This window comes from Gymnoscopelus microlampas (genome assembly GCF_963454915.1).
Source record: "Gymnoscopelus microlampas genome assembly, chromosome: 1".
NCBI lineage: Eukaryota > Metazoa > Chordata > Actinopteri > Myctophiformes > Myctophidae > Gymnoscopelus > Gymnoscopelus microlampas.
In genome coordinates this window covers 13,209,658-13,230,967 of record NC_139962.1, presented here as the reverse complement: position 1 = coordinate 13,230,967, position 21,310 = coordinate 13,209,658, and the positions used below count along the sequence as shown (strand labels likewise).

The 21,310-nt window shown below is 43.3% G+C and overlaps 1 protein-coding gene across 1 annotated transcript in view; it reads right to left on the bottom strand.

Annotated features, from left to right (window-relative positions):
* LOC311049653 (protein kinase C-binding protein NELL1-like) overlaps positions 1–21,310 on the bottom strand; it is a 289,822-nt gene that overhangs the window by 158,951 nt on the left and 109,561 nt on the right. The window contains exons 9-12 of the mRNA XM_084063406.1: positions 18,444–18,546; positions 17,144–17,217; positions 9,407–9,506; positions 7,004–7,132 (exon numbers count right to left, since the gene is read on the bottom strand). Of these exons, the coding sequence (XP_083919532.1) occupies positions 7,004–7,132; positions 9,407–9,506; positions 17,144–17,217; positions 18,444–18,546 (406 nt within the window). The remainder of the gene's footprint in view (positions 1–7,003; positions 7,133–9,406; positions 9,507–17,143; positions 17,218–18,443; positions 18,547–21,310) is intronic.

Here is a 21,310-nt window from a genome sequence, read left to right as displayed (position 1 = left end):
TAGCAGATCTACAAGCTCATAGCGCGGCACCGAGTGCCGCGCTATGAGCTTGTAGATCTGCTATTTTCTAAAAATCTTGAAAAATATATTTTTAGATTTTTTTCCAAAAACTGTTAGGATTTAGATTTTTTTTAAAGAATCGCCTCAGGTCTTAATGGGCTAAAATGGCATTGTGTGTATTGCTGATTGCCATGTGCTGCTACAATATGTACCAGTTGGTGCCCGAAGCAGGATTCGGGGAGCAAATGGAAGAGGGTGAAGTGAAAGAGAGCATTTGTCTTTCCAACTACAATAGACAGTGAATGTATGCATTTCTAACCTCCATCATACAGTATACAGTATCTAGTAGCAACAAAAAGTAGGTGCAGGCAATTATATTCTATTGTTTGTCCATGTCCTAATAGTGTCTATATGTGGTGGTCCTTCACACGAGACAATTTGAGGGGCCGTTTTATACACAGATGGCTGACAATGCAGTTAACCATTTTCTATTCACCCTTTCTGTTAGTGAATGAGGAGAGAGTGAGCAATGAAGCAGTATTGTATCCCAGGGGCCACCGAGAAGTCACAGAAAGAGAGCTGGAACTCAGGAACCACTGTGTGTTCGGTGACTCATGGGGCCGCATGACAGCACCGCGGCTTTGCATAGCAATAACCTCCCGGTCGCGCAGTTCCAAAAATAAATTGCAATCCTGTATAAATAACATACTCAGCCAGGGGTAAGTGCTCCCGATTAACTTTTTGATTTATTGATATTTCCTATAAGTCGAGGCAATGCAGACAGGGGGCTAAAGCATGATGCTCGCAGAGGGGAACTGGCAAACAGGAGTTACTCGAGAGGTCATAAAGGCACACAGGCTTCACGCTAAGCAGGAGACCTGTTCGGTGTCCATCAGGAAGAAAATGGGCCATTTTAGCTTAAAACACATGCGCTACGCGGAACATTTGCACTATAAAGAGATGTTGTTCTACATTAGTCTCGTGCTGAGAATCAACACCACTGTAGGGGCCTCCTGTGTATCCAGGAGACATATGGGAGTAGGGGGCGCCTGCTGCATTGCTGCATTGCACTGACAAGCAGGGGAATTATGTTGTTTGCTTACCGGGTGATGCAACCTCTTTTCGACAACAGCAGGTTAACGTGACAAAACAGTGGCACTTGCTTTATTTGCCAATTTTTATTTTCTCGTTTCTGCACAGTGTGCTTGTACAAGACATTTTCAAGGGCCAGCGTAAACAAGCTGTCAACAATACAAAAAACAGCAACGGTGCTAACAATGAACACACACGTGTGTGCGTGTGTGCGTGTGTGTGTGTGTGTGTGGGTGTGTGTGTGTCCTGTGGAGCCAGGAGAGGTTACTGTAGTTCTTTAAGAGCCCAGGGAATCTGTGAACACCGCTGAGAAGATAACAACTTGATTGGGATAATAAGCCTGTGATATGCCTATTATTAGCACAGACATGAGAACAAAAAAATGCATCGAGGCAGAGCTGAAATGAGCAACAGCACATGGTGAGGTTCACTGGTGAGCATAAAGAAAGTCCGAAGGGCAGCACGTGTGTTTGAATGTCTTTGTCACATAATAAGCCTTTATTTGCCCTGACTCAAGCATGTGAACCATGGATGAAACTCAGCCACCAAACACGGTCGCTGTGGATGGTGTGGTACAATTCACAGGTGAGGACGCACCTGGAGTTTATCCAAGTGAAAAGGTACCAAAAACACAGAGTGGAAAACAGCGACCTTCATAGAGTCACTGCGTACCAACAAGGGCAACACCTGCCAGCAGTGTCTGCCATGCATGTTCTCAGCCAACTCCCTCCCCAACACTGTCGGGGAATCTCATCACGACTCCCATTTCATTTGCTGGGGCAGTTCGTTGTTGTTGACGAGAGTGATGTTAATCTCTTCATTCAATTAAACTGTTGATCAAATACACATTTCTATGAATCAATAAGGTTATGTGTATGTGACGAACAAATGATCACCCTGCATTCATCGTGGCCCTCTTCCAATGACGGGTATAGCAGCACCACACACAGCCCTCCATTGGATAACCTAATCTAAACTTATGTAGACTTTATTGGGGAATCTGTCTGAGAGGGAAACAATGCGCAAGCAGGGTTGCCAGATCTGCTTATTATAATTTCCCCGCAAGAATTTATTTGAAAATAGCAGATCTACAAGCTCACAACGCGTCGCGTTGTGAGCTTGTAGATCTGCTATTTTCAAATAGCTGATGTATATGTTAAAGTGCACATGTGGCCCATAGTCGCTTCTTTTGGGCTGGCTTTCCTAGACCTGGTTGCTTGTTTCTCTCACATAATCTGGCAACAGTGTGCGCAAGAGGACAATTATACTGGTGATATTCAATTTCTAGGCCAGCTAATACTGCATGCCGGTCTGAAGGTGGAGGACCGCTCAGCCTAAAGCAAGCGCCTCGGGGAGTAGCTCTGGGTATATATACAAGTTCTCCTATTACCCACTGGGTTTTTCACCGCATGAATATGAAGCAGAGAGGTACTGAGAATGGAAATAGAAGATGTACCGGTAGCTATAAGGAAGACCGCAATGTAAAAAAGCAGGTTTGATGCCCCCTTCCTGTCTTATCAGTACATAACCGTCATTTGAGGGCACCCGCTGACGTCTTGTCTATCTTGATTCGCACGTCCTAGGCTGCTGGCCAGGGCTTAGCCAGCAGGCCGGCAGTAAGCCCTGTCAGAAGCCTTTGAATTGCTGAGTGTTGACATGACCAATCAATAGCAGCTACTGCCTTCTTCCCAGGTCCCTGCCAGGATTAGGAAGTGTCTCACAACCCTACAGAGGAGGAGGAGCCAGTTTCTCATCAGCAGCAGACGCTGGAAGGGAAAAAGGCTCCAGCTGAGCTTATCTCATGCAACACACCTACAGGGATGTCAAAACATATTCACTAACCTGCCTTTAATGGAGTAAATAGACATACGGGCCTCCGTGGGCAGGTTGGGGTGGGGATCACATAGACATACACTGACTGAGGACTGTGTGTGTGTGTGTGTGTGTGTGTGTGTGTGTGTGTGTGTGTGTGTGTGTCTGTGTGTGTGTGTGTGTGTGTGTGTGTGTGTGTGTGTGTGTGTGTGTGTGTGTGTGTAGGTGTGGGCGCGTGTCTGTCATTCAAAAAGTGTAAGACTTCTGCATATCTAAGCACTTTTCCACCAGTGCTAGGGCAGATTAATATTAACAAATTCTCCACTTAAATCTTCTGTAGAGACAGCAAAAACAGGCCGTTGCCACGAATGTTGCATCATACACACAATATATTACAACAAAACTAACTAAGCCTTAAACTAATCCCCAGGCCTATCGTATCTTAAACATTATCCAATGCGTTATCTTGCAATTTGTTCGCATCAATCTAAAGATGAAATCAAAAGTCTGATTCCTACGCCTCCCTTGTTTGTGCCGAGCTTGCAAACGCTGTCATAAATAGGAGACAACTGAACAACACAAATGCAAAGTGGGAATAGCCCGTAATCCATGTCAAAACATGACATGCTTTACTCTAGTCTCATCCAAATTATAGAGAAATTGGAAGCAAACACCCACCCCAGAGGCATTCTTTGTTTTCATAAGCAATTACTCCAGCAAAAATAATAGTTGTATTACTCATTATATTGGCTGTGCCTGGAAGGGATGTACATGTGCTAGACTTGTCCTTGTAAAACAGGCAATTTTGAACAGAGTGGGAGAAGTAGACGTTGAGAGAGAAAGAAGCAGAAAGGGTCCAGGGACACAAATGTGGAGGGGGAGAGAGAGAGAGAGAGAGAGAGAGAGAGAGAGAGAGAGAGAGAGAGAGAGAGAGAGAGACATCGAAAGTTCATTCCATTGTTTCAAATAAATTTGTCTGCCTTCATTTTATTTATTTCACTACTGTTGAGTGTCTAGGTCTGTGCCTTGCAGTGAGTCACATGTCCCACGCAGGGAAAACAAATCCACACTGTTCATCAATTGACTTGAACCAGAAGAGAAAATAGAAGTAGACAGAATAAATCTGCGCGGCAAAACAGTCGTATCCCTCCATCTCTGTTGGGCTGTGTGAAATGTATCACTTGCTGTGCATTCTCATACTGTAGCACTATGGCGACCTGCCGCTAGTCAGAGCTGGATCGCTCAACGGGCCTGTCCGGCCCAGGCACAGGGGCCCAAAGGTCAAGGGCCCTCTAGAAAATTGGGCCGACTGATAGCCTATACCACTGTTCCAGAACCTGACCCTGAATTTTAGAGGCTGAACCAAAAAGGCCCCGCATATCGAAGCAGATTTTATAATCAGTCAAAGTAGCTGGGGCTCAATCCAATAAGGGTCACTTAAGGTTGATTCAAGTTGGCCAGAGGGGCCCCATGACATTTTGTCATTAGTTCAAAGACGAGCTTCTGGAGCTGTGCTCTTTTTTCTAGAATACTGGTTCTCAACGTCGGGTTCGGAGACCACCAGGGGGTCAAATGGACCTGTAAGGTTCCAGATGTACACTCTCAGAGTTAAATTAACACTGATGATTTTACAGTGCTGATTTGTGTCCCAAAGATACAAATTGATCCATTTGTATACGGTCTGAATTACAGACCCGTTAAGGGTCCATTTGGACCCCTGGTGGGCCCCGGACTAGACGTTGAGAAGCAGTGGTCTAGAACTCAATCTGCCACTTTCAACAAGTAAATAACCTCGTCTTCAGTGTTGCGCATGAATGCGCTAAAAGGGTGTATTCATTGAATGTGCTCATGTTTTTGGTGAACAGTGAACTGAACCTCTCCCTGTTCAACCAATGAACATGAGCATTTGTAACTCCCGCAAGACTGTTTTAAGTTGGTGAATAAAAACACTAGCCAGATTGAATCTCAAAATCTGTATATTCATTCATTTTTCCCCATTATTTTATTTCACTTTAATTGTGTGCTCTGCAGAACTGAAGTCATATCAGATGCTTCAGCTAGCGGCTGTAATGAAACCAGTGGTGGAAACTATACCAACTCGCTTGGAAGCATATGAATCTATTTTATGTTTTTGAACTACTGCATAATTTGGTTCAGGCTAAATAACATTTCCATTGCCTCAACAGTATAACTTCACTGTTTAAATGGCAAAATGACTTTGGTTTTTCTTGGCTTTTAGAAGTAATCTCTGTCTGTGATTCCAGTATAGTATACAGTTATTCCAGCCTGATCGCCAGAGAATTAGTATACATTGCACGGATTTGTGCACGTCATTCCGTGCATAGTCGCCTAGAAACCCCCAAATTCCGTGCATATGTACGGGGAGTCCCACGGTGGGCGTAACCAGTCGCAACCCGGAAAAACCAGGAAGTAGAGCAGTCCCCACAACAAAATTTACGATTCTGTGCCTATCGGTACGTAACTCAAACGCCGCTGAGTAGGCTCAAGGGAATGTCGCTATGTTCAGGACGGCAACTCGCGCGCTTTAGCGCGCTCGGTGGTCCTTCTCAAAGCGACAATTCCCTTGAGACTGCGCGGCTCCGAAATGGTTTAGTCACAATGGGGGAGATGCGAGGCGGCTATGCACGGAATTTGTGGTTTTCCAGTAGTCTATGCACGGATTTTGAGAAACGCTGAAAAACGTTCAATGAGAACGTTTCCTCTGGCGATCGGGTTGGTTATTCGTTTAGTTTGGGAAGTGGGCAGTGGGTGGATGGGTTAGGGGAGATTCTAATGGAAAACAATAGCTCGAAGCAGCATATTTTAAAAGGTGGAAGAAATTAATGTCAACTAGTCCATTTTTTGTGACCGTGAACTGAGTTCACAGTTCAAAACTGTGAACTGAATGTGAACAACATTGTAATCTGTGTGAATGGAACTCTGAGCTAGCTTTTATTTTGTCAAGTGTGAACTTGCACAGCACTGCTCCTCTTTAACCATTACTCTTTGATACAATTACACGGGAACGTTTGGTTACATTTGATGATGGCTCCCTCCCACCCACAGCGAGCACAGCAGCAATTTTTGTGTTCATGCTGAAATGTATTTTCTGAAGAGAACATCTACTGGCATATCAGCAACCCACGACCTCAGTGTGTATAATTCTACAACTAAGTAGAAATCAGGCTTAAGCCAAATTCATTTGCAGAGTTTCAAACAAAGTCATGTCCTAACCTCCCATATACTCATATTGGATGTTACGCTAATGTGTTTAGCGTCGAAGGTTTGAGCTGCCAGTAGGGACCAACCCCAAATTGCCAGAGCAACACGTAGCCACGGTTCACCAATTCTATCCATCTCATTAATGTATCAATGATACGGAGTGGAAAATCTTTACCGTGTAGACCAAACAGAGGCAAACAAGACAGTTGTGAAATGCTGTGGCGTGTTCGGTGGACTGAGGATGCCAACAATGAAATCCTGAGCCCAATCCATAGCTCAACCCGTTAAGACCTGGAACGCATCTGTGTCACTTTAGATTTCTTTGGCTATTCAAAAATAGCAGATATACAAGCTCATAGCGCGGCACCGAGTGCCGCGCTATGAGCTTGTAGATCTGCTATTTTTGAAAAATCTTGATTTTTTTTTTTTTTTTTTTTTAAACTGTTAGGATGTAGAAAACATTTTTAAGAATCGCCTCAGGTCTGGGTTAATCAAACAAGGCCATTGGCTAACTCACATGTGCCCTGGGCCTCAGCACCCCTTTCATGTAAGTCGCCATGATAACATCTAGCAGCAAACTCAAGTCTGCTGACGTCTACAGCACCTCGGAACCAAACCATATACTCATACCTAGCCTTAAAGAATAATCCTGCTTTATCGTAATGCTCATACAAAATAATCATGCGTCACTGAATATTCAAGTCTCGCTCCGTGCCTGGGGGCCTAAAAAAGGTTCCTAATTCCTCCTAAAAAGTGACAAAAGAAGCTTTCACACATTGCTAGTTGCGTGGTTTTCAAAACAGATGGAGCAGTCAGTATTATGAGTCAAACAAATGAGTGCCAGTTCAGCCTGAGTTGGAAGGAACTTGCTCCCTACCTTCACAGTAAGTGGAATCCCCATGGATGGAGGCGTAGCCAGCCTTGCATTCGCACTCTGCTTTGGTATTCCGGTTTTTGCACTCAGAGTTTTCCCCACAAATTAGTCCCTCTGCACAGAAGTCATAGCCTGAAACAGAAGGACAAAAACAATGGGTCTCCGCACTGGGTTTACTACGGCCTTAAATTTTGCTGATTCAAGCCACTGAAGAGTTATGTACACACATAAACAGAGACGTACACAAGCAAAGAAAACAAACGGTGGACTCCGGTGCCACTGCACTGGAAGAAAGCAGTATAGGAAAGTTTATGGTTGCAGTAAATGTGAAGAGTGTAAAAGCCTTAAACTCCAAGACAATGTGTGCTTGCACGCGTGAAACAGAAATGCCAATAGATAACAGTGGACACAATCCATCACACAGACAACGGCAAAAGTGACAGACAGACAGAGAGACAGACAAACAGACAGACAGCATAAGTAGGTGGAAATATAAATATATTCAACCTATATATAAATATAGGGTGCATTGAAATATGGGCAGCTAAAGTGAGATGCACACAAAGTTTGAGAGAGAGAGAGAGAGAGAGAGAGACACAGAGAGATGCATCAAGTGAGAGACAAATGGAAAGACACATCACGAGAGCAAAAGGAAATGAGACAAACTGAAAGAGAAAGAAAGTTAGAGACCGAGTTAGACAATGAAAGGCAGACAGACGGCAAGGGACGTTAGATACAGTGACAGTGAAAGACAGACCGGTCCCTCCCGCTGTCTGTACTGTGTCTGAGAAGATCATCCCGCCCATCATGTGCTGTAAAGACTGCCATACATAAAAGCCCTGAGAGGCAAGAGGCTCAGGGAGCCATTACTGAGAAACAGAAAGAGCTGCATCTGCAGTATTCTCTCCGCCTCCCTCACCCCCTCTCTCTGTGTCTCTCGCATACCTTCTCTCCTCAGCCCCCAAACCCAGGGATGGTGTGTGCAAAACTGTGCAAGTGTGTATATATGGAAAGACTGGTTAGGCTAGGGAGGGCATGTAAACCAGGTATATGCTATGGAAGGGATGAGACCAACCTGGGGTGAACCAGTTTCAGTAGGACTACCACTTACTGCATCCAATAAAATCTTCTACGCCTTGTTTTTGATACCGAGACTGTGCAGTGTGAAGGTATATAGACATGTACGCACAGGCACGTATGTGTACATGCACAATCGTGCAGACCCATACACATACTGTAACCACACGCACACCCAGATAAATGCACGCATGTTGACGGGCACTACAAAGGAAAAGACAAATTCCTTGGACAAGAGCTTAAACGCATGCCGTTTTGCTAAAAAGAGAGGGTGGTTCAGATTCTGCACAGATGTTCATGTCAAACACGTAATGACCAATTTAACCAGAGTCTGTGACATACTGAGGACCTTAATGGCAGGGTGAGAGAGGAACAATTCGGAGCAGAAGCAAAGTGGCGAGTTGCCGAGTTGAGAGGGGGGCACCAAGACTGATAATGAGCAGCACCTAGTTTTAGCATAAACGTGGGTGTGAGAGAGGTGTATCAAGACGATGGGAGGGAGGAAGGCGCGAGAGATGGCTGTGATCTTCGTGTCTTCGTTCTCATGAGCTCTCTCCTCTCGCCTGCCTCACCCCCCTAACTTTTTCTCTCCTCTCATTTAGTGTTCCTCCCTCTCAGCTCTACTTTCCGTCTCTTCTGGGTACAATCCCTCCACGTCTATCCTGCCCCCATCCGCATTCCCTCCACTCTTCTGTTCGCGGTCTCTCCCCTTATTTATAATTTCTTTCCTGTCCTCCGTGTCTGCAAATCCTCCTGTCTCTTCTTACCTGCCTCTTGCCTCGTTTAATTTTCTCTCCTCTCTTCCCCAATCTCCCACCCCTCTCCTTTCCAGATGGCCGTCACAAACCCGCTCAGCTTATTTTACTTAAACGTGAGCACAATTTTCTCCTCTCCGATCCTTCCCCAGGTTGCCTCCATTATGGCTGCGTAGTTGACAGCTTCCTACGGTTTGTTTATTCAATCTCTTTACCAAATTACCTGTGGCTATTTACCTTCTACCTTGCTGCCAGAATGGTGGAGTCGAGGCAAATTGGCATAGCGGGTGCTCCAAAACCAGACAGACCAATCTGCTCTGATATGTATTGCCGCCAAGAGCAGATGAAGCGTTCATACTGGATGCGAGGAGACAAATGGAGTCATTTTGAGAACCACAGCCCGAAGCCGCATCAGACAGCTAGGGGACTTGCACAGTCTACCCCACACCTCATCGGAATGTGGGATCGGCCCTTCGGACTGATGAGCCGGTGGGGAAATGGTAAACGGCCTCACGCGACAGAAACAAAATACCGGGCAGACTACAGGAGCATAAAATACGAAGAGAGGACCCACCTTTGCACACATTGCAGCATCTGTTGTCAGGCAGGATCTGCTCGCCGAGGGTACAGTTGAGTTCCGGACAAGTCTCCGTGACTCTCACCATCAAGCCATTCTGAAAACGGGAGATGCATCATCAGCTCAAAGCCCATGATAATGAAGATGCAACAGAGTTGGCACAATAAAGCATGATCTTGAAATGAGTGATTCTTTAATCCATTCAATCCGGGAACGCATCTGTATCATTTTAGATTTGAGCTATAACCGTTATTTTTACATTTTGGCTATTCAAAAATAGCAGATCTACAAGCTCACCGAGTGCCGCACCACAAGCTGGTAGATCTGCTATTTTTGAAAAATCTTGAACAAATCATTGAATACATTTTTTTTTTTTAAAGAACATTTTTAAGTCAAACCTTTGCTTCTGGGGGGTCCCTGGAACAACATATTTTGATGTGGATCGGCGGCCAAAAACATAATTTTGGGGGTTCTTGACAAGAAAAAGTTTGAGCAACACTGATATACAGTAGCAACAATAGTATTTCAGAAAAGTTAAGACATTTGTTGAGACATTTGACAGTTACAAGAAAAAAAAATCTTGTTTTTAAAAAAAAATAGCAGATCTACAAGCTCATAGCGCGGCACTCAGTGCCACGCTATGAGCTTGTATACAGTACCTGCTATTTTTTGAATGCCAAAGAAATCTAAAATTACGCAAGATGCTTTCCCGGATTGAATGCCTTAATCCAGACTTAAATTTAAGTTTTCTTTCAGAAAGCTTTATGTGACACAGTCACATGAGTATGAGTATGAGTATGAGTATGTTCTCATCACATACCCAGCCTTAGGTGAGGGGAGTGGTAGAAGGAACAAAAGGGTTATATCTGATAAAACCCTTTGGTTGACTAACGATCACCCCAAGGGCTGATATGACGGGTCGTTCACAGAGATAATAGGCCTAAGAATTATTTTGAACACAATTATTTTGCATCCGTTCATCTATGTAAAAACAGCTGAATGAAACAGAAAAGTCATATTTCTATTATCATTTCCACATCGTTGTCCAAGCTCTATTTTGGGCATTTAGAGCAACATTTTTCTATTGTCCATTTTTACAATATACAATTATTCAGTGACCTACTACTATTACCTGGGCTATAGTACAATATTTGATTAAATGTACCAGTCATTGTCAGTCATTTCTTTTCATATTTTAGTCATAGTTATTTATATCTGCCTTGTGCAAATTATGTTGACAGAAATGTAATTTGTATTTATATGTTCACATGTTGAAATGCCAATCTTCATTGGCATCGGTGAACAATTAGCGGTTGGAATAACATTCTCTATTAGCATGCCAACCCTCAGTTAGACAACCTTGGGCAATGAAGAATGCAGGCAATAATCTATTGTACAGTATGCATATCAAACTTTGATATGTTTTGACAAATATTTGCCTTGGAAGGTTGAGTCTATAAAGTTTTTGTTCCAACCAAATGTTACACCAGCTGATTTCACTAATTAGTCTCCCTCTCTCTGTTTGAAGTTATGCTCATTAGTGGAATGTCGGGTTGGAATCCCATCATATATTTGGCCCTCCATGCCACACCATTGACACAGTAAAATTCTGAGTGTCTGTATTGCACAGAGATCCGAAAAATGAACCCACAAGGGCCCCACTAACGTTCATTTTACAGTGCTACCAGAGCTTTAGGCACCCGGTATATAACGGATCTTGAATACAGCTGCCATGACAACGGACTGGGTCTCAGCCAAAAGGCTGTGGCGCTCACAGGCACAAAAAGGACATGAAGGTACAGGTACACTCAAAAAAAGGTACAAGATACACACAAACACACACACACGTTTGTATTCCTATTACTTGTGAGGACATGAACATTTTAGGACGGCAATTTTATGAATGCCACTTTTACAGTTTTTTACCATTTTTAATCCTAACCCTAAAGCTGAAAATAGCTATTGTAGATGTTGCTATTTTCGGTGCACAACACAAGCAACTACACATAAATAAGGCATAACTCTCAATAACCCCTACATCTAACCTCTAAATGCCATTTATTTATATATTTTTTTACCATAAAACAACATTTTTTCTTGTGAGCACCAGGAAAATTGTCCTCACAATGTTAATTCTACTATACTTATGGGGACATTTGGCCCTTACAAGTAAACACACACACACACACGCACACGCACACGCACATGCACTCGCACACACAGAGAAGAGAGAGTCGAGCAGGCCAAGGTAAAGCACAGTGTCATCTTCCCTTGAGCCCTCAAAATACATTGCTGAATGTATGGCGTACACACCATGACCCTGTCATTAGTTGTAGTGCTCTGGCGGTCCCCTGTTTGCCTTCCAAGGTCTGAGGCATTGACTCGAATCCCTGGGACGCCTCTCTCCTTCAAAACTCAACAAAGTCACCATCCTGGTACTACACCGGTGGATTCATTGACTGCAATGTGTGCTATTTATACATACAGTACATACTATGGACTTCATTCACAAAATGATCATTTACGATCTTATTTCAACTCTCTCACTGCCAAGAACGACTTATGACGAGACATCGTCATAACGCCCTGGCTGCCAAGAACGACTTATGACAATTTTTTGAAAAAAAGTGTTCCTTTTTAGTTTTTTCACACAGAACCAGAGATAACGCGATCCGAAGATGTACTGCTCCATTCACTTACTGGTTAACTTATTACTTAAAAATCCTGTATCTCAGCTCCTGTGTACTTTTTCTTTTTACTATGTATTTTTGGCCGAGAAATGTTATTTTCAAAGGCGTATAAAAGCGAACGGACATTTTTTTCTCTTTTCTCGGAAGCACTGTGAAACCCTCTGTGATTGGCAACCATCAGGGGGTCGATCATACTGGAGATAAATATTCTACTTCAAAAGGTAAGAAAATCGAAAAATCGCTGGCAGTGTGTGCACGCAGCCAGAAATAAGTCTGGCAGTAAACCGCTCATGCGAGCGTTTCCACGAACATACAGTAGTCTGATTCATCATTCTCAGCTGAATTTGTTCGTTGGTGCACCCAAAACTCACATCTTCTCTGAGACATGAGTATGCGTATGATGTATAATTTCACACTCACAAGACTCCTATTTATAATTGATGACATAGGACTCAATTACCAAAAACACCAGATCTACAAGCTGAAAAGGTGTTGGATGACTATGGATGATACCCCGGCTGTTACACTCCAATCCATGAACTGTAACAGCCGAGGTAACCACCCCAACTTATTTCATCACACCGAAATCCATGCCAGAATTTTACCAGCATGTGTACCACAGATTCCACTCAACCACATTCAGTCTCAGTATTATGATTGCACTTTTCGAGATCCCGTTAGGACTCAGAAACAGAGTTTCATTTCTCGCATTGAACAACAATCTCAAAATCTCGTAGCTCCTTTGTCATTATTGTTTGTCTATACGGAAGTACCATTCAAACAGGAATACTACATGGTCCTTGCGCCTCGCGGTCCTGCAGTGTCTATCATTTGCACTGCTTTGGTTTATTTATTTTATATTAGCTTATTACGCCCTCACATAAGGTGGACTCATAATGAAGTTGAACTGAACTGATTATATTCCACTGTTAGGATAACCCCATTATACTTCAGCCAGGCAGACAGCATGGGTTATAGTTACCTGGCTAGACCAGCCTCTCAGCTCCCGCTGTCATGGAGGGGAATTAAGTATTCTCATACCCCTTTGATAACGCTGCAGTAAACTGAGCTCCTGCTGCTGTTCTTCATCTTAATTGGACGTCTCAAGTCTTGGATAGCACTTTATTGGTTGGTGCCGACCACCCAAGGAGAGCCAGGCAGTGGAAGGGGAACAAAACTGTTTCTTTTCATAGTCAAGTACTATGTGCAAATTTAACCCATTAAGACCTGGGACGCATGTGTGTCATTTTAGATTTCTTTGAGCTATTCAAAAATAGCAGATCTACAAGCTCGTAGCGCGGCACTCGGTGCCGCGCTACGAGCTTGTAGATCTGCTATTTTTGAAAAATCGTGAAAATGTGTGCAAATCTTTGAATATATATATTTTTAAAGTGAACATTTGTAACTCAAATCTTTGCTTCTGGGGGTCCCTGGAAAGAAATATTTTCAGATGGGGGTCCACGGCCAAACACATAATTTTGGGGGTCCTTGACATGAAAAAGTTTGAGAACCACTGACAGCAACATAGGTTTAAAAAAAAAAAAAACTTTTAGGATTTAGAATACATTTTGTAGAATCCGTCTCAGGTCTGGGTTAAAAATAATTATAACTGTTGTCATATTTACTTTCATTTTCAAGTAGTACAGTATGTACAGTTTTGAGAGACATTATGACAGTATGCAACTCGAATGGCTGTGATTCTGGTCTCACTGGTCGATGTGGACACTCCTCATAATCACTGAGCTATATCACATACTGAGCTAGCATTACAGACAGTGCTAGTATCACAGACTGACCTACAGTAGCACTGCAAGACTGGAGGAAATATCAGACTGAGCCAGTACTACAGACTAGAGCCCTGCACCCACACCATCCTGCAATAAACTGAAGTAAAATGTAGTGCAATTCATTTTTCGATGAATTGAGGACAAAGGACCCCAATGGAAACAAGCCATAGTGCTTTCTTGGGTTTAAAATCCTCCTAACAGACCTTGTATTGAACTGTACTTCCCTCTGCTTGTCTTTGCAAACTGTTAATAAAGTATTCAATCAATCAAACCTGAAGCATTCAACAGTGTGGGTGGAGGTCGTAGCACGGAGGAGTACAAGCATTGATGTCAACAATCGAGGTTCAACCAAAAATCAAAGCGGAAGATTACAAAGCGAAAGCAAAGCACGTCACGTCTGATAGTCACACATTTATTGTCTAAATGCAAAGGAGAAAATTATTTCAGAGCATTGTTACCGACAGGTAGGCTGTATGCATCTCTTTATTAATAACCTACTGTTAATCCCTTTAAGTCCGGGAACACAGCTGTGTGTCCTTTCAAGATTTATTTGGGCTATTCAAAAATAGCAGATCTACAAGCTCATAGCGCTTGTAGATCTACTATTTTTGAAAAACCGTGAAAACCTTTGCAAATCTTTGAATATATATATTTTTTTAACTCAAATCTTTGCTTCTGGGGGGATTCTACAAATGTCTTCTAAATCCTAGTTAAAAAAATAAAAAGAAAATGTTGCTATATTCAGTGGTTCTCAAACCTTTTCATGTCAAGGACCCCCAAAATTATATGAATTTTGGCCGAGGACCCCCATCTCTAAATATTTTGTTCCAGTGACCCCCAGAAGTTGTAACAGAGTTAAAAATGTGCGCTACAGAAAAAAAAATATTCAAAGATTTGCACACATTTTCACGATTTAAAAATAAACAGCAGATCTACAAGCTCCTAGCGTGGCTTGTATATCTGCTATTTTTTAATAGCCCAAAAAAATCTTAAAATGACACAGATGCGTTCTCGGTCTGAAAGGGTTAAGAAGTAAGTGCAGCCCAGTTTACCATGTCGCTGTCCATGGTGCTGTAATGGTCTCTCTGTCTCTCTCTCTCTCTCATTCTGTGTTTCTGTTTGTAATGTTTTTGGGTCCAAATGGAATTACTAAGGGATTATGCGGAACTAGACGGTAATATTGTGGGATTATACAGGACTAAATCATACTTACATTTTGGGCGGTAGGTCAGAAAATAAACGGCGGGCGGTCAGGAATTAAACTACTGCAGGCGTCGGCGGGAATGGTCAGAAGTCCAATGGGAGGGAGCGGGAATAAGAAAACCCATGCAGGGCTTTACTACAGGCCGAGGAAGCGCCACAGGCTGTGTTAGCTTAGCTACATGTCAAAGAGGTCACAAAACCACAGGTGTGTTCTGCATTTCATTTTACACAGCAGCCCTCTCTCTTGGCTCACTGTCACCGCCTGGCTGTTTCTCTCTCCATATGTCTATGCATTTATTCATTGTCGCTCATACACCTCCCCTTCCACCTCTCCTGCTGTGAGGAGGTGAGAGGACAGAGAGGGAGGGAAGGTCATGGATGGTGGTGCTAATCAACAGTCAGCAGGCAAAGCCTGCTGTTGTCACCTCAGCACTGGCACATATCACACACACACACACACACACACACACACTACAAGCACATGCGCCTGCACGCGCGCGCACACACACACACACACACACACACACACACACACACACACACACACACACACACACACACACACACACACACACACACACACACACACACACACACACACACACACACACACACACACACACACACACACACACGGATATCTGCACCTACAGTATATAGCATGCAGGTGGACACACAGATGCAACTACATGAACATGTACAGACTCTCTCATTCTCTCTCTCTCTCTCTCTCTCGGACCTAAGCCCACATTCCCAGGGGGGAGATCAAATGATCAGAGCAGTATTTTTTTAGTAAAGCCTTTCTGAGCACACAGCAGACTTCCCCCCTGATAAGAGAGTACAAAGGTCACGCAAACCACTGCTGGTAAGACCCTGGAACACTATGTTATTGTCCTGATATCCACTGTCCACTGCCGCTATGGGATATTTAGCACATGCGCGTGGCACACACGCGCGCGCAACGACGCACAGACACACACACACACACACACACACACACACACACACACACACACACACACACACACACACACACACACACACCACTGATATTAATTGCCAATTTACCATTCATCCAGGCGTGTAAGTGATGTCTGTAATTGCCTGAAACCCAGCTTACATACAACAATACCGTTATGTTTTTTTAAGGTCTCAAAAGCAAAAGGCTAATGAGGAGCACTGGGAATTCTCTGCCTAGCTATTTTGTAACCAATTATACGCACGACACGTGTATTTCCTCCTTTTAAAACTGTGTCCTTAAAAGATAAATGGCTTCTGAGTGAGGGGAGCTCACCTGTTTTTCCTTTCCTGTGCCGTAGTGAAGACTTTAATTATAATCTACACAGAGATGATGCCACAATCTAAAACATCCCTTTGTTGCGATGTTAATAAATTATTCAAATGACCTGGCTATCTCTCCAGCAGAGGGAACAAACAAAGGGAGATTGAACAGATTGGGGAGGGACTGGGAACTAATAAGGCCTGCTGGCTAATTGAATAACACAGATTAGTCCACCGCACACACAGTCATTACACAGAGGGGACAGCAAGTGTTGTGTTGAACGTGCGGTGCTTGGGCTGCATCTAGATAAGGCTGTTTTGGGGGGACTTTACAATTATGGCGCATAGGGTAGGACAGCGAAGAGACAGAAGAGAAGAAAAGAGAGTAACTTCGTTTTGTATTCTCTATGTGGATTTGCTGTCTACAATCTAACACCACAAGACACTAAACACAATATCACAGAACGTCCAGCACATGTTTCACTTGAGCAAAATGGTAAACAGTGTTGCCAGATTCTGTGAGGAAAACTAGCAACCAGGTCTAGGAAAACCAGCCCAAAAGAAGCGACTATGGGCCACGTGACATGAGCACTTTAACATGTACATCAGCTATTTGAAAATAGCAGATCTACAAGCTCACAACGCGTCGCGATGCGACGCGTTGTGAGCTTGTAGATCGGCTATTTTCAAATAAAATCTTGCAAGGGAAATTATAATAAGCAGATCTGGCAACCCTGATGGTACTGTAAATGGGGTGGAAGCAGATGCTTTACCTTGCATTCCCTGCAGCTCTTGGACAAAAAGCGCTGGCCCTCGGACAGAGTCTGGCCCATGTAGGTGCATTTAGCTGTGGAAAAGAAATAACAATCACTTTAACGACACCTTGATAAGGATATGCCCTGGAACATAGATTTAATTCCAAGGCACCGATGGTGATATCAACAATAGAGTCGAAATGCCACAAAATGCGTTTGACACTGTGGAGAAAAAAAAGGAAGATAGTTTCCCTGCTTCAAGTTCTGTATGGTTAATTAAGTGCGGAAAAAAAGTTGAGCTTAGTTAGCATGCGTGAGAAGAAATGTGAACAATACATTAAGAATACAACAGAGAGGATCCTTCTGCATAATCCTCCGGTGACAAGGCAGAAATAGAAAATTAAGCTATATGATGATGATGTGAAGCCCTGCTTTTCTCATCTCCAGGGTGCAGGACTATAGCCGAGCTCCTCTGTGCCAGCCAGGGCTCTGATATTTCACAGGGGAGGATGCGTGGAGGGTAGGACAAATTATTCAAAAACCCCCTCCCCTCAAAAGTACCCCTCGGGGACTTGGTGATTTGGCAGTCTGGGTGAACGAGACACTGTTCTTGTTGGTGGAACTGTGAATAGTTTTGAGACTCTTGACAGTTTGCGTCACACACTCGCACCACCCAAGAATATCCAGAACTGACTGGTCCACCCTGTATCTCAACTTTAGATGGACACTAGAAGATGATCCTGTGGTCTGAGGGCCAACGTCTGGAAGGTATCCTTTTATGAAAATCTAAAAGTGACCTAATGTTAAATATGTGGCCCACATGTTTCCCGTTCACGGCAATTACAGTAAAAGCAGTGGGTGACCATGCTGCAAGGGGATGTAGAGTTGACTTTGGTTAGTTGAGAGGTGTGAAAACTATTTCTGCATGCTAACCAATTCACATATTTGTCTGTGAACGTTCCCCATACAGGATCTGTATCACCATACCAATAGTATCTACAACAAATATATATATACAGTATTGAAAATACATTTTTGATACATTTTGACGGCTCAAAATGCATTTTAGGGCATTGTCCAAAACATATTTTTTATCTGCAATGGTTATTTTTTGAAAGATGTGAAATGTGTATATATATTTTGGTGTCTGTTTGCTGCATGCTTTTGCAGTGAGACGAGGTGATGCTGAGTTCATTGTGCCCTGGCCAGGCACTGAATGCTGTATGTGGGTATGTGTGATTGACGGCCACCTCGCAAATTCCCCATTCTCTCTGATCTGTCACTGTCAACAGCAAAGTTTGCAGGCCCTCGTACTTACGTCTGCATTTTTTACAGCAGGTGCCATCGACGTGCACAGGTAGTGAGTCCTCTGAGCAGTTTGTTGGCGGACAGAAAATTCGACGGCACTCCACCACGCCATTCTGTTAAACAAACAAATTAAAAAACACCATTTTTTTACTTAAACAAATACATGGAGAGAATGAGTTCCGGCACATATAGTGAGGATACAATGAAATAAGATGAATAAAACGCTGCTGCGTCTCACCTTAGACCCACACCCACACATATTCACGGAATATACAGTACTGTAACATAATGCTGTAGAGGTTATCAAAAAACAATCTGTATGTTCCATGCATACTCATGCAGAATATACAACTACATTGGATGTAAACTAAAACTAATGTACAGTATCTATCAGATATACGGCTCTGGGAGGCTCTGGGAATGATGTACTAAAAACAATTTCACCCACTTTTTTACCTTGTAAACCTGTGATGTGACAATAAACCTGATTCTGATTCTGATATACCTGCTATTCCAAAGAAAAGAAAACCCACCATCTATCATGAACCATTTTAAAACTGTACATTTTGATAATGTTATTTTGTATCATTGTTCATCGTGTATATACACTGTTGCTTGTCCAGAGTGTTGAATGTTTAATGGACCACAATGGAAACAACAAGCCTTTGGCTTTTTTGTGTCTCATCCATTTGCTGTTGTACTGCTGTACTATATAAAATGTGTCAATAAAATATACAAAAATCAATCAATCAATCTTGTAATAGCACACGGCGAACTACTGAGCGTTAACCCATTGAGACCTGGAACGCATCTGTGTCACTTTAGATTTCTTTTAGCTATTCAAAAATAGCAGATATACAAGCTCATAGCGCGGCACCGAGTGCCGTGCTATGAGCTTGTAGATCTGCTATTTTTGAAAAATCTTGAAACATTTTCTCTTTTTTTTTTCAAAAAACTGTTCACTTCATTGCTCTCTCTCTCTGTGTTCCCTGTCTCTCAACATTGTATCTGTCAAACAAAGGCTCAGACAAAGCCCAAAACTCCAAAAACTAAAACAAACAAAGATAAGAAAAACCTTCACAATGAACACAAAAATAAACAATGTAATTCTGAAATGCACACCTAACTGCACTGCCAAGCAAATAGCACCTCGTTGCTCCAGTACTATTTGCATGTATTCAAATCAACCCCTTTCTATGCAAATGAGCTTCATTGCAAAAAAAACATCCATTGGGCAAATACCAGCACTAATAGTCACACGGAGAGCGTCTTCAGAGAGTTGGTGGTAACTGAAATACATTTATAAGGGGTTTCATGCCAAGACCTTCCAGTGATCATGGCAGCAGTGGTTGTGTAAAGGGCAAAGGCATCATCGTGCCTAGCGTGCTCATAATGCGACAATGTGCGGGACGGGTTTTGTTTGCATGCGCGCTCCCAATGCTGAAGGGCACGAATGCTGTCCTAGTATTTGTTCACAATACACGAAACATAATTAATAGGTAACATTCTTAGGCTACCGATAACACCTTGACCCTTCGACATACATACATTTTTACACAAATTAGCAATCAGCATGTTGCAGTGCAATACGTTTAGAATAACTGAGAAGAGACAGAAAAATGTATGGAAAATTCTCATGTGTTTGCATTAAAGGAGAGAGCCAGCCTAGAACAGTATTGGGTTTGATGTGGCCATAATAATTCACCAACATACCTGATGCGTTTGATTTTTGGAAAGAAGAAGAAGAAGGACACTGACCAATCCTGCACCGTGATTGGCCAATAGTCTACAACGCAGTCTACAACCCTAACCCTTCCACAGTCAATGCAAATCTATACTTTTGCAAATCACATTACAGCTAGTGTCATCACCACTAGCTGTAATGTGATTGGCTGACTTTGCAAATTCAGGACTGTGATTGGCTAGCGAAACGACGAACCACCTGAAGCTCAACCTGGACAAGACCGAGCTGATGTTCATCCCGGGGAAGGGCTGTCCTCACCGAGACATGGCCATCACCATTGAGAATGCTGTGGTGACGTCAACTCGGACTGCGAAGAATCTGGGTGTGACCCTGGACGATCAACTGTCGTTCTCGGCTAACATCGCATCAGTGACACGGTCCTGCAGATTCCTCCTCTACAACATCAGGAGGATTCGCCCCTTCCTCACGGAGAAAACAGCCCAGGTGCTCATCCAGGCTCTTGTCATCTCCCGCCTGGACTACTGCAACTCCCTCCTTGCTGGTGCTCCGGCATCAGCCATCAGACCTCTGGAGCTTGTTCAGAAAGCTGCGGCTCGTCTGGTGTTCAACCGCCCCAAGTTCTCCCACACAACTATCCTTCTCCGTTCTCTGCACTGGCTCCCCGTAGCAGCTCGCATTCAGTTTAAAACCCTGGTGCTAGCCTATAGAGCAGTGAAAGGAACAGCTCCTTCCTACCTCCGGGTTTTGGTCAATGCCCACACCCCTGCCCGACCACTCCGGTCTGCCACCTCGGGGCGACTGACTCCCTCGCCACTCAACGGTCCTTCTGGTCGATCGACACGGTCACGACTTTTTTCTGTTCTGGCCCCACAGTGGTGGAATGAACTTCCCACTGATGTCAGGACAGCAGAGTCACTGCCCATCTTTCGCCGCAGGCTGAAAACCCACCTCTTCAGGAAACACTATCCTTCCTCTTTGCCTGGCCTACTTGTTGTTAACTAGTTGTACGAACTCTTGTTTTATTTTTGTATTGTTTTATTGGATCTTGTTTAGTCGATACACTTATTTGTTTTAGCTCGTGCTCATTTGATTTTGCCATTTTTGTCTCATCTGTTTAAGAAAGTAGGTAGCTGATATATTGCACTTTTACCTTAGCGCTAGGTATACTCTTG